Raw genomic sequence first — 14,397 nt, 5'->3', positions numbered from 1 at the left:
ACAAAGTGGGTGAGTACCTGCCGAGCACTTTGTTCACCTTGGTAGTCCTGAGAGAAGCCTGAATGCCACTTGCTTCTTTAAAAAGTGATAGACATCAATAAAGATTTAAATACTAGGAAACTCAGGATGAAGGGTTTGAGGTAGGTAGGTGGTGTGCTTTTCTGCTAACTTAAGAAACTCATAAACTGCAGGCTCCATGTCAGTCATCCAGAATATAGTCAATTGTAAGAAATGAAATTATTTGTTTCTTATCTTTGGATAGTAGCCAAGATACGGAATGACTGAAGTTTTTTTAGGATGATACTTGAGAGGGTTCATTCTTAATTCTTCTTAAAGAGAATTTTATCTAGAACAATGTCAACAGGAAATAGCACTCCATTCCTTAATTTAGTTGATTTTCAGAAAAAATGTTCTCTCTTAAAAATAGAAGACTTGTGCATACAACTCGAAACCTTTTTATGCCATGGTTGAATGAGTAGAGGCTGATGACTGGAAGCTGGTAGCATTACACCTGTGTGAGTGTATATACAGATATTATACATTCATCTTAATAGCAACCCTGATGAAAGACAATATGTGAAGATTTACTTCACTTCAGGTAGTTCTTTTCCAAGCTAGGAGAACTTAGAGGCTAGAAGCACTGGACTTGACTTATGTCAACTTTGAAAATGGATTATAACTTAAAATTATTATAAAAATAAGTATTTTTAATTATTCCTCATCAGTTCCATATTCCGTTTGGGCCACTTGAGTGCTAATATTATCTATCCATTATGTATCCTCTGGATTGCTTGGTGGTCCCAGTGTTTGTGCACTGGAGATTGAGCCTTTGAGGATCCAAGGTGTTACTGACAAGGAAGCGTGCCAGAATCGTGGGAAGCACTGGCTTTATGGCATGCAATGTGTTGCACTGCAAAGGGAAGCTAACTGAAACAGACTCCCAGCTGCTGTTCTGTCTTTTTCAGAGAGAACAGGCTGCTATCTCCAGGGTATTTCATTCAGTTCTCAGTCTCCTTCTGAATTTCTCTTAGAGAGTAAGGCTTGATGCATACTGGAATGACAGACTATGAATTTAAGCTCTGTTCTATCGTGCAAAGATTGTTAACCTAAAATGCAAACAATGTTTTCCTGTTTACGTGTAACTTTTTCCATAATGCCTCTGTTAAAAAGTGATAATATCTTATATTTCAGTGTCTTAGCCAATGGGTGGTATTAATTCAGGATTTCTTGTGTTTTTAAATTAGAAATTATGGAAAAAGCAGGTGAAGAAGGAATGCCTGATCTTGCTCATGTTATTCGTATTTTAACTGCAGAGAATATCCCTAATTTACCACCAGGAGGTGGTTTAGCTGGCAAGTGAGTACAGTACTAGAATTTCTTGAACTGTTAAATTCACTGACATGCTTTCATTTAATGTTTTAAAGTTTTCTTATTGTAATAGCTATACTCAAATCAAGTTTTTTATGTTTGAACTTAGTTTTACCTTTTGCAGTATATAGACTTTTGTGTCATTGTTCCCATTCTAGAATGGTAAAGAGGAAACACATAATCGTATTATACACAACATATTAATTTATACCTAACAATTTATTATTTCCATGTGGCCATTTAAAAGAAAAATATATATATTCTTGGCTTTTTACTGCTTTACTACATTTGTTAAGAGCTATCAGACATATCAAAATGAATATCAAAAATGCCAGGAGATCAGTTTTCCTGATGTCATGTTTTCCCAACCACATGGTTGTGGAAATGTCCATTATAAGCTTGGAACAGTACTTATTTGCTCAGCAAACATTCTCATGAGAAAATTGTTTTTATTTGTTTAGTCTGAAACTGAATGGTAGATAACTGAGAATATTGAACTAGAATATGCATCTTAAAACTCAACAGGAATAAACCTTCAGCAATTACATTGGCTTTGTGGGGAGCCCAGTGGTGATGTTCTGGCAACCTATAACTTGAGGATTTTAATGAAAAGAATTCAGGATTGCATTAACAATTGTTAATCTGGAATTCCCCAGACAGTAGGACTGATCATTGTTCCCTGGCATAGAGCATGTTGTTTCTGGAATATTCGTATTTTACAAAATACGAAGTCCTGCCCTCTGAGCATTTGTGTATGTGTACATCTATTTTGATTGCATGTACTTGTTAATGAGCACTGTTTGCCATGATTATATCTCTCTGGCCTTGGAAGTATCATTCTGGGTCTTTTTCTCCACTTGTGTACATTCCAGGCATTCAGAGAAGTTTTGGTTTGCCTGTTCTTCTTGGTGCCTCCCAACTACTGTGTTTTGTTGTTTTGCTCATTAATAACTACATCACGTACTGCTGCACTATTCTGGACGCCTGACATATAAATTCTGTTTTAATTTGTTGTGAACCAGGTTTTGTTTTTCATAGACTTGGTTCACAATTTGCATTTTGGTGCCTTTCTCTTCATCTTGACTTTTAAAGTCCCCTGACTTCAGGAGTGTACCTGCAGTTTCTTTCAAGAAAATGTTAAGTAACTTAATGTTATTAAGTATTAGGTAACTTGTTCTTGGCCTCTGAACTTGGGACAAAGACAGACAATATGTAAGTTCATTTTACTTGCAGGAAATTAATAGAAGTATTGGAAAAAAATACTTCTGCACAAGCCAAATCAACGTACTGTGTAACTTAAAACTTTTGTCCTAACAAGAGGATATTCTTTTTCTTGAGGTCCTTGTCCTGTGGTGTTACCAGATCACAAAGAGGTTACACTTTGTCCGTGTGTTTGAACTCCCAAGACCTTGCTCAAACAGGTTGCAATGCAACCAGATCTTTTCTGTGGCTGTAATCCACAGTTTTAGCATCAGTGAAAGTTGTTCCCAAATTCTAGCATATCTGAGCTGGAGAATTGCAATTCAGTGTTACTATGACTAGAGTGTGTTTGCAAACCTTAGGAACCCCTTAAGTAGCTCCATTTATATTGGCACTGTATAATTGCTTCCTTCAAGCTTCTCACTTATGTAGAAGCCCCTGCTGGCCCACTCTTTGAGACAGGAGATGTATGGGTCAGCTGATGGTGCTGTTTTATCCTAGAAAATCTTACTCTCCAAAGACTGTTTTCTGGCTTGACTCCAATCCCCTTGTGATTTCAAATGCTGCCTCAAGAATGGAGTTTTGTTGCTGAAGTAAACAAAAGCCCTGAGCTACTCTAGCACCTGGGCCTTAGTAGTTCCACTCAAAATCTTCCCCCTGAGTTTTCCCATCAAAGAAAAGCACAGAGAAATACATTGGTGAAAGAAAGAAAAGTGAATTAAAAAATTGGAGAATTCCCAAGTAGCTTGTTTTCATGTCTTTTTAAACCCATGTAGCAGTCTTGCTTGGACTGTCCAGGTGTTTTCTGTTACATTGAAGGTGCCTTTGCTTTATGTAGTGCAGACATTTAGTCGCAATTGTGCCATTCCTCTCTCACGAAATTTGGAACTAAATAGAGAGAGCCCTTTCCTCTAGCATTGGCACAAAGATTCAGTTTCTTTTCCTTAGGAAGACCCTCCATCAATTCCAATGGATCCCATACTGCCTCAAATATGCAGCCTTTACAGATTTCTGAAATATGTTCAAAAGGAGCCTCATCAAACTTATAGCATCCTCAGTATTCTGGGGCAGAAAATTCTGTTGCATTGAGAGCCATGTGTATTTGAGACATTTGCTGCTGTTTTGGCATCTGATGCCTTTGTGCTCTTTAGAGGAGTCAACAGTTGGGGCCCCTCATTCTGTAAGACAAAATTTTTAGAGATCTTGGTCACTTCCAGACTTAAGTCTTAGTCCATGTAGCAGTTCATTTTTGTTGAAGCTGTCAATAACTTTGATCATATTTATTATAACTGTCTGAATGTTTGCCACTTGTAACTTTGATTTGAAATGTGAGTACATAACCTTTTTTGCATCAGAAGTCTGTTTATATGATGGGTTTTATTTTTTGTGAAGTTCTTTGTGCTTATTTTGACTGCCTGTGAAAGTGTGGCCTTAAATGGCACTGCTACAAAAGAAGTCTAGCTAGTGGCTTTTGTGTTTTAATTTCTAGTGTGACTAGACAATAGAAAGCACATCTCAGGGGTCATATATGCTGCATACCACACTTCAACATTTTGTAGATGGGTTGTAACCTGCATATATGTAATAAAGATGGGGGAAAACTGAACTGTCTTGAAGTTCCACATCCAGAAATAAGGCAAGAAAACCAGCAAACTGGAAGAATTTTTTCATAACAAGCAAAATACAGATTTAACTGCTACTCTTGACAAAATCTGAGTGTGCAGCTCTAAAAAGAGGTGGATCATACAGAGGGTAAGGTAAGAAAATGGTTTTACTCTGCTGAGTCTTTACAAATCTTAACCTGTTGCTAGATCCCCAAATTTTTATTGAAAGTGAGTAAAGACACAGAGTGGGTTTCATCTTTTTAAAAGGCAGATTAAAAGAAAAATACCTTAAACACTTCAAAATGCCTACTCTGATCAAACTTTTCTCAATGTTTTGAAATCCTTTGTTTTGCTTAATTTTTTTAAAAACTTCTCTTTTTAGGCGTAATATTATTGAAAGTGTGTATACTAGGCTGAATCCACACAGAGACAATGAGGGGGTAAGTTCCCATTTTGCTCTTTTTTAATGTGAACATCAAAGTTGTCATACATTAAGCAAAAGTGTTTGTCACTGGGAATAAAATATTAGAAATACAAGATACATATTGTAACAGACCTCTGATTTTTACCTTGCTTTGGATGGATTTGATATAGAAGTTCTTCCTTTAAAAGACAGAAAACTGACACCTAATTCTGAAAGACTTTTTAAACATCTAAATGACTACCACTTTCTCAGTCAAACCTGTGAGGCAACAGTGCAGGGTTTTTCTAAACTGTGGTTTATAATTGTAAAAAATTAGTAGTCAGCAAATCCATTACCCAACTGGCTGTTATATCTACTGTCCAGAAATGTAGTACAAGAGGGGCAAACACACTTCCTGTTGTCTTCTATAAGAAGGCCTTGGTACACTGAATATAAAAGACTACAAAACTAATATTGACTATTTTCATAGCATTTACACTATCTTTTCGTGTCCCATCTCTACTGGTCTAAGGAAAAGTAATTTTAGATTACTTCAGTTATGATTTCTAAAATGGCTTACATTCTTCTTCCCATTTCCTGCGAAGCTGAATTTTGAATTGTATGTTGAAATCTGGTTTATTGTACCCCTAAACCTGATTATTAGGTAGCTCTTAATATTAGTGTAAGTAATAACTGGTGTTTCTATCAATTGTGGTTAAATTTGTTTAAAAACTGGAAAACTGAAGAACTGATAAAAAACATCAGTGCTTGTACATATTGTCATTTCCTGTGCAGTTTATGTGAACTGTTTTGTGGAAATACCGTTCCTATTCTAGTCAATCCTTTGTAATGTTTTTTTCTTCTGAGATGGCTACAAGGCCCTCAGTCAGGTAGTTATTACAGTGAATGGTGTTGCACTTGAAATACCTTGAAATTATCAATTGCACACCTTGAGATAGTAAATACACAGTCTCACCACAATTGTTACTGTGTCTTTTCCATTGTCCTCTTTTCTTATCTGCCTAGATTTGATTTATTATCTTCAGTCAGAAAGCTTGTGTGGGTGGAAGGGGCCACTTTTCTGTTAGTGTACAAATGGAGAGGAAATCTTTCAACTTGTTAATTTTTTAGGATTTGTTCCTTTGTCTAGTTTGAAAGTCATAGGATATGCTTTTTTCATTTCACTTTCAAGAAAGTGTGCACAGTACCCCAAACCAAGATACACAAAATTTTCCTCTTTTCAGCTTCTTTAGTCCTTCAGGAAACTCTGCACTTCTATCAGCCTGCTACTACTTTTTGTGTTTAGCCAGAACTTCCCCTGCTTTTTGGGGAAAAGTTTCTGGTATATTTGGCTTCTTTAAAAATTAAAAAAAAAACCAAAAACAGCATAGGTTTTTCAAATTAATTGGTATTTTGAGAAAAAACCCTGAATGTTTGTCTAATGGTTACATTTTAGAAGTATTATATGCCATAGTTGTATTTATGATGCACCTGTTCTAAGTCTAGATTTACTTCTCAATAGCTGTGCAAGTTTGCTGAAATTTCTAATATGTAGTACAGCATCTGTTTGTCTATTGGCTCCTTTCAGGAAATGTTTGTGCATCATCCATTTTAATTTAATAAAATGAGTTAGCTAACTTGAATATGCATTTTGCTCATAAGAGAATATACCATTAACAGCTTTGACCTTTGTTGCCATTAAAATCCCTGAGTAGCTGGTTTACTTTTAATTTGGTTTCTTTAAAAAGAGATTTGAACAGTAGACTGCAGTCTGCTTCCTAAATTTTTCTTATGTTGATATAGACGTGCAAATCTCAGATATGTGTTTTAAATAGAGTGGTTTAAATTCTCGTTTGAGCTTGTGATAGCATGTCATTTGCCAGTCAGCATCTTTGTTCTTTTCCCCCCAAGTGGTACTAGCCCAGAGCAATTTGAGAGGATAAACTCCCCTTTGGTGAAGGATGCAATTCCTGGTTGCATTTTCCCAGCAAGTTATCTTAATGTCCTTGAAGTGGATGAATCTGCTGTGCCTCATCTGACACAATGAAAACATGACCTTCTTGCTGGTCTTACTCAGTTTCAGGTGTATGTGTGGTGATCTCTGTAGCCTTCTGAACTGGATATTGTAGTGTCAGAGATGTAAAGGGAAGGAAGCTGTTCAGTTATTCAACATCAGACTCTTCAGAATGTCTACACACAGTGATAATGTTGCTACACATCTCACATTTAAGCAGGAAGCAAAGGCAGGAAGGAAACATACACTATATCCCAATGATGACATTGCCAAGTGAGATTGAAATCTGGCCAAGATGCTCCTGTTTAAACTAGTATGAGGCTAGAGCAGATGTTCATATGAAAAATGAGGTGCTAGAGACATGGATGCTGAGTCTGCAGAGCACAAAGGCACCCTAGCACTTGAGCATCCTTCTCTGAGTGTGGTTAGCAGTGCACCCGTGTCTGCTGAGAGTGGGTGTTGTGGAGAACACTTCTGTTACTGACTGGAAACTCTGCCTGTGGCAGTCCTCTACCATCTTATGGTTGTATGTAAGACTAAAGCAATTTTTATCATATCAAAATAGTAATGTTGTTAGTTGCTAAAATATTAATGCAAATGATAAAAAAACCTCTCCCAACAACACAAACAGATTCACTTTTACAATTGAGAATATGGTTTCCTTCTAAAGACTATGCATTTTAGTGTCTAACAATTTTAAAATAGTTACCATGAGTTTCTGTGAACTGGATCATAATAGCTTTCCAAGTTAGTTCTTAGTATATAAATGAAAACCTTGATTTTATCTGTTTCTAGGTTAGCTTTGTTTTACTCAGCACCGTAAATGTTTCAGGTAGTGTTGCACTTGGGTTTTGTTTTTTGGTTATCCAAACTAGTGATAGTAGATTTTTATTCTTCACACTTGTTTCCTGAGAAACTTTAACATAGAGCCTAAGTAAGGAGATGCCATGCAGAACAAGAGTCTGAGAAATAAAAGAATCCTTACTTACAGCAGTATCCAGAGATCACTAGTCTGGTTTGAGGGTATAGCAGTCCTAAGTTATTTCTGCTAGCAATCTCAGCAGATTACAATTATTTTATAAATCCAGGGCTGGAGAGAGCCCTGCACTGTGGTCACAATGAACAACTTTATCATTGTTTGAGCAGAGACTTCTGCTACAAATGAGGTATCTTGTGCCTTTACAAATATGAGTGAAAGCACAGAAATCTATTATGTATTGGGGCCTGATGCTTTCAGATCTTTAAAGGGAATTCAAAAGAATGTTTTCATAGCTAAATAATTGTTAGTGCTGTGATGTTACAATACCACTGAAGAGTTGTTCTTACTTCCTGTGCTAAAGTACTACTCTTTCTCTGTGACTCTACTCTGACCATTTTACTTTTTGATGTGTTCGTGAGACTAGGAGACTACTATCTGATTAGGCTACTTCACTGTATGTATATATCCTTAAACACAAGAAAGAATGTTAAAATTGCAGTGAGTGTGTTAATAGTTTCAGTGGCATTTGCTTAAAGCTGCCTTTGAGAGTCTTAGTTGAAATCAATCATATTTCTCTCTTGTTTTTACTAATAGTACACTCTGGCAGTTGGCTGAACCAAATCATATGCCATTAAGGGCTGCTACACATAAAAAAATGTAGATGGACACAACTCTTACATCATTCTCACAACATTATAAATCCAGTCTTCAATACATAGCGGCCCTTTTCATACACATAATTTAATAGCACAAAACTTGTGTAAAAATTGTCAATGTTCATGTCGAATATAGCTAGCACAAATTTATTCCTGATTTTATGGTCAGTAGCGCTTCAGTTGAATTGAAATGTGAAGGAGGGCAAATGCTACCTTGCACAATAACCATAGTTTTCAGGGACCTGTTCTAGCCACACATCATTAGAGAGAAATCTCTGTCTATATAGCATATAATATATAAAAGAGGCAATTTCTGTCCTACTGTATGTGGGGTTTCTTGTCTGTTAGCACTGAGGGACACAAGGGAAGCACGAAATAGCCTGCTGTAAAATAGGGTGCAATGCCATGCAGGATGTGAGTTTGAATATCAAACGCTAACAGCATTGCTAATTCAACTCCTACCAGCATTTGAATTGCTTAGGAGCCTCAGGGCTGCTATTATATTGCTTATTGCTTTTACTCTTCAGTGTTGCATGGAGCAAAATTATTCACTTCAGTCTGCCAAAGGAATTTTTAAAGATCTTGGTATTGTGAAATGTGGAAATTTCAGGGTGTACGTGTGCTAATGTCAACCTCAGAGCAAAACTGATGGAGTAGATGAAATATGGAATTTAAATGTTCCCTGAATTTTAAAAAACTGGAAGTCTTTCAGCTATGTTGCCCTGTTTAATATTAGCTAGGTATATACATAACTCAGGGGTTTTTTTGTCAAACCAAGAAACAGGATACATCTGTAGCCTCTTCTTGGTGCTCCGGGTTTTTGCTGACATTGTGCTTGTAAGGTATTAAAGCAGTCCCATTTCATGCACTAAAACTATCTCCTTTGTCTTGCTTCTCTCTGTTCTCTTGAAGACAAGAGAGTACTGAATTCTTGAATATTCTCTTAAATATTTTCATATTTGAATGTGAAAATTCTAGTACATGGGAGCCAAAACATCTCAAACTAAGACCAGCAAACCACTGTGAAAGTCTGTCTTGTATTTCCTGAACAAATTAAACTTAGAGGGATTATTATATGCAGTAATACTCCTTTTTGTGGTAAAGTTGTCCCCATTTTGACTTGGACTGTGCTAATCAGTCTTGGGGCCTTTATTCCATCAACATTACATAGAGCATGCAGAATCTTACTGATCCCAAGGTATTTTCTCAATACTGCTATTAAGCTTGTAAATGAATGACAGCAGTACTTGTACTTAGGAAGCTTTTGGATTACATGACAATAAAATGAGGTCAGCATGAAAACAAGGCAGTCTGGATTGTGCTTCTAATGTCTTGAAAATCTGCCAGCTTCCAGAGATAGTTTCATTTGTCTAGATTGATAAGTTGCTAGATATTAATAATTTAAAATGTACTGTTCCCTTAAAGCAACAGTACTGCTTTAGCACTTGAAAGTGAAAATACCTAGTATCAGTGTCAAAGCACTGTAAGTCTATCACCAAAAAGCACAATATTTTTTCAACTGAAGGCTTGTAACCAAGCAGATCATTTGCTGAGGAGACTTCCATTCCTTAATCAGCACTCAACGATCAGATTTTGTACTGAAGGTTCTTAGGTTTGACATTAAACAACTGTTCTACCTGCTAGTTTTTCCAGGCAATACACAATCTGCCCAAAGGTGTGTCTTATGTTGTTCAAATACCAGCATTCCCCACGCTCATGGGTAGCTGCTTGCTTTTCTGGCGGCATCATGCATGCAAAAATCAGAGTGTTCACTAAAACACTGAGCCTTTATTTTGATGTGATGCTTCAACTAACCTACTATCTATCAGTAGAGTTAGCTATTCTGAGTTTTCCACAGAACTGTGCTGCTACTGGCTGTGCAGAAATTCACAATTAAATATATTGACCTGGTGGCTAAAGAAGCTTAAATTTTCAAAATTTTCCACTGATAAGTGTCCAAAAGTTGTGGGCGTGTATCATCTGTATTTATCTAAGACATTTGAAATAAAGATGGAGTTAATTGGCAGGGGTACTTTGACTGGCTCAAAATGAATTGAAATTATTGAAAATGCTGGTTTAATAGTTATCATTTCTTAAATTATGTTGTTTAAAAGGATGAAAATGAAATGCATAGTTCTAAGTTGGATGTTGCTAATGAGGTGTTTTACATTCAAATAGAAAGTTGCTTTCTCAGTTTGAAAAAAAGATTGGTTTTTCGGTTTGCTTTTTTTTTTTTTTTTTAAATGTGGTTAGAAAAACTTTTAGTTTAACTACTGATCTTTTTGGGGTGTTGAATCTCAACCGAAGGAGCCCGGCGCGGCCGAGGAAGGCGGATCGCAGGGGAGGTTGGTGGAGGCGCTGAGGCAGATGCGGATTAATCATAGGGGCAACTACCGCCACCTGCTGGAGGAGATGCTGGCCGGGTACCGCCTGGCGCAGCTGCAGGTACCGGATGCCGGCCAGGTACCGCCCCCGCCCGGCCCCGGCCCGGCCCCGGCCCCGGGCAGCGACCGCAGCGGGCAGCAGCACTCGTGACACCCGCGGCCAGCTAGCGCTGCGCTTCACCGCCGCGGCTTCCCTGCTCGCATCGCACCGCCGCACTGCTAGCCTGGAAGACTGGTTGGCTTTACTCTAGTTACGTGGACAGGTTGTTCATACAGAGCTCGTACTTCCTTACGAGTTCAGCTGCTGGGGGATGTTACAGTTATTGCATCCTAAGTTGTGTAGCGAGATTTAACTTCCCCTTTGAGATTTTGATCTTCTTTTTTCAAATCCTGTGTCACCAACAACAGGAGTCTAACATGATACACAAAAAGGCGTTTTAAAACTTTTTCTTTTGAGAACATTATTAAATAATAGTTTTGATGGTATATGTTTGTTCATTGTAAAGTAATTTGCATCTTAGTTGTATCTTTTGTGCAATTTAATTGAATTATACAAATTATTCAGGGTTTTTTTTTCCCCCAGCATTATGTACTGCATGTTTGTGTTTGGTTTGTATATAGTTTCTATTACAGCTAAATTACAAAAGCTGTTTTATTTTAGGTTGTCACTTAAGAAATGTTTGATATTTTTTTTTTCTTTTTAGTTCAGATTGTATCCAGTGTTCATCATATATACTGATTTTCTAGACAACGGTATTATTACTTCTCAGGTTGTAGCATAGCATATATCCAGAAATGAAAATGTACTTAAATTTAGTACATAGTGTCAAGTTACAATAATTTGTGAATAAGTGAAAATAAAGAATATGCTGTGGAATAATATCTGTATGCATATTGACTCTTTTAAGTGAGTAATAAACTTTCTTTGAAGTGTTATCACTCTGACATGACTTGAAACTTTTCATAGCTTCTGATGTGAACTCATGGTGTTCATTAGTTTCTACAAAGCTTGGAGTGATTTTGGGTTTGGAGCATTTGTATTGCCCACTGTATTGAGCAACATTTCTCAGGTTCAAGCTAAACATCAGCCATATAAATGAATAAACTATTCTTCTAAAGCTTGCCTTCTGCCACATCTTTTCTTGTCTCTTGGGGTACAGCACATACACGTATGTCCATTTGGGTAGGTTGATGGTAATACTGGGACTGTGCAGTAGTGGTAGCTCATCTGCTAATAAGTGAAATCTCTAAGCTTGTGTCATCTGTCAGTTCATAACATAACACATGCAGAAAAATATAATTGTTCAAAACAGGTACAAATTTCACTGCCTTAACAAAAAATGACCCTGCAGGAATTTCTTTTGGACCAGGAATACCTGACAAGCTGAGTTCCATAGTATTTTGTAGAGCTTTTTTTTGAGTTTGTAGTCCACAGATATAGTATGTATTGATAGTAGTGATTTAGTAAGGTAAATCTTGGTTTTGAGTCATTCTGCTATAAGAGCTTTACTGGATTCATGTTTTATAAAAGTAAATTCCATCATGATGTTGACAAACAGGAAATATTTGTGTATGGAAAACAAGGAAAATGTTTTCTGTCTTAACGCTAGTGTTCTTCTTAATTATGCCACTGAAATCCAAAGTGCAACAAAATGTTTTCATTTGTATTGGTGAGTAGTAATGTTTCTCCTCTTCTTTTCCTGTAGGGTTCTGGAGATCTAGAAGATCCGTGGTAGCCTTACAAATCTGCTAAAATGCTTTTGATTCTGAAAGGGGGAAAAAAACTTTTAAATCTGATCTCTTCAATACAAGGGAAAATTTCTGGTGGATTTCCAACATTTTGTGAAATGGGCAGAAAGATAATAGAATTTTCCATCATTTGTTCATTTTTGTGTTCTCTGATATTGCCACTCTTAGCATTGCCTGTACTACAGTATTTTTACCAGCCTCAGGCATACTGATTACATCTGTAAAGAACTTTGGCCCTAATAAAGAAGGAAGGAAGGAATATTCTCTCAGCAGATCGGTGTGTGTACCTGAGGTGCACGGGATTGTAGGCCTACTCTGAAGATACACTGTGGCTAAATGAAACATGCAACACACAAGCTTGAGAGAGAGTACAAGTAATTGTTTGAGATGTTTCTTATTTCACTTTACCAAGTTGGAAGGCTTTGCAGCTCTGTGGCTTGGAAGTAATTTCAATTGGGCAATACGCTATCAGATGTGTATTTTTTGGTTTTTTGGGTTTTTTTTTTAAATTTTCCAGTTTTACCTGTATTACCAGACCGTTAGGTTTCCCTGCGGTGTCCAAATTGTGATACATTGCCTACTGCTTGCTTGAAGATAAGTGTATTATTTGGCAATAATATATGAAGATTCTAGGCATCTAAAACCAGTAAGAATTTTACGCATGTGTACAACACACCCTTCAACTCTTGCTAGAGAAAATCTTTTTGAAAAAAAACAAACTGGTGAATTTATAGTTAGTAGTGACTTGCTTTGACATCTTTCACAGCTGCAGTTTTTTTTAAAAATGCTGAAAATTTGCCTTTATTATAATGTAAATTGTGATTTTTTTTTGTTCTATATGTGGTTTTCTATAGTTTTTTGATTTTTTTTTCAGCTTAAGATACAGACAGAAGTCTTGTGTAATATGGGTATAATTTTTAATTGTTTGCATTATTTTCGAAGTTCAAATTATCACTTTGAGATTACTATAAATACACTTAAAATTATCTATTTTAAATTAAGAAAATATTAGAGATATTTTCATGGGTTCAATGACCTTTCATTTTATAAGCAATGGGCATGGTACAGAGTGGCTGTCATGTAAGGTACTTGAAGATTCTTAGTTTAATTCTATTTTTGCAATAACCTTGACTTTTTTTCTGACTTCTTTGAGTTGTGCATGTAATGAGTCCAGTAAATGCTGAAAATGGGGAAGAGTAAAGTATTTATCTAAAATAAAAGCTATTGGGGAGGGGAAACAATGAATGTATCCATCTGTACATGATTTACATGCTGTGGATGCCTTGTAAACATTTTCCTATTTGTTTAAACTGTGTTTCAGCGAGGATGTAATTGCCCTTGTGTGTAGTTTTAAGCTAATGACAGTCATCAACTGGTTTTGTGTGAAATTAAATTCATGGTATTTTTCTGTAACTTTATCCCCATGGTGAGTCTGTAAAAACCACACGCTCTTTCATACTGATGCCGAAGGCCAGCTTTTCCAGTCATTTTGATTCACTGTGTATCTGATTTATTATTTTTTTTTTTGTCTAGAGAGGATTATTGCCACAGTATATTTTATTTATTCATTAGATTTTAGCCTTGTAAGTTAAAGTGTTTTAAATGATGATGTTAACAGGTATTTGTCCCTTTACTGGTTTTTTTGGGGTTGTTACAAGGTAGGGAATGAAGAATGCAAAATGGTTTATTGTTCAGACTGTCCGCTCTGGTCCAACCCTGTACTGATAGTACCTTCCCAGTATGATATTGTGATGTTTCATACAATACAGTGAACATAACCAACTTGTTATCTTCAATAAAGGATTGCTAAAACAGTGTGACATGCTTTCTATTTTCTTGGGAAGGACTTACTAAGAGGATGCAAGTGTTCCATATGAAAAGATAACCCAGTAAGATTTATGAGGTCTCTTGGTTGATGGATTTCTGGTTATTCTGTAGCAGATGTGCCCCTTCATCCCAGAAAAGCACAAGCCTCAAAGTGGGCTTCTCTGTGGGATTAAGGAAAGGGCGAACAACATTTAGTGCTCCTAGGGCAAGTCC

The 14,397-nt window shown here is 36.6% G+C and overlaps 1 protein-coding gene across 3 annotated transcripts in view; it reads left to right on the top strand.

The window, feature by feature from the left end:
- Positions 1–14,174, top strand: part of PPM1B (protein phosphatase, Mg2+/Mn2+ dependent 1B) — a 62,031-nt gene extending 47,857 nt beyond the window's left edge. For 2 of the 3 annotated variants that reach the window (XM_077175841.1, XM_054628707.2), the window contains exons 5-7: positions 1,245–1,356; positions 4,555–4,612; positions 10,532–11,726. In XM_077175841.1, coding sequence (XP_077031956.1) covers positions 1,245–1,356; positions 4,555–4,612; positions 10,532–10,759 — 398 coding nt within the window. In that variant the 3' untranslated portion in view covers positions 10,760–11,726. Of the gene's footprint in view, positions 1–1,244; positions 1,357–4,554; positions 4,613–10,531; positions 11,727–12,314 lie in introns of those variants that run through there. The other variant, XM_054628708.2, reaches the window with a different exon arrangement.
- Positions 14,175–14,397: the final 223 nt, after the last annotated feature.

Source organism: Agelaius phoeniceus, chromosome 3 (genome assembly GCF_051311805.1).
Source record: "Agelaius phoeniceus isolate bAgePho1 chromosome 3, bAgePho1.hap1, whole genome shotgun sequence".
NCBI lineage: Eukaryota > Metazoa > Chordata > Aves > Passeriformes > Icteridae > Agelaius > Agelaius phoeniceus.
This window is presented reverse-complemented; position numbering and strand designations above follow the sequence as displayed.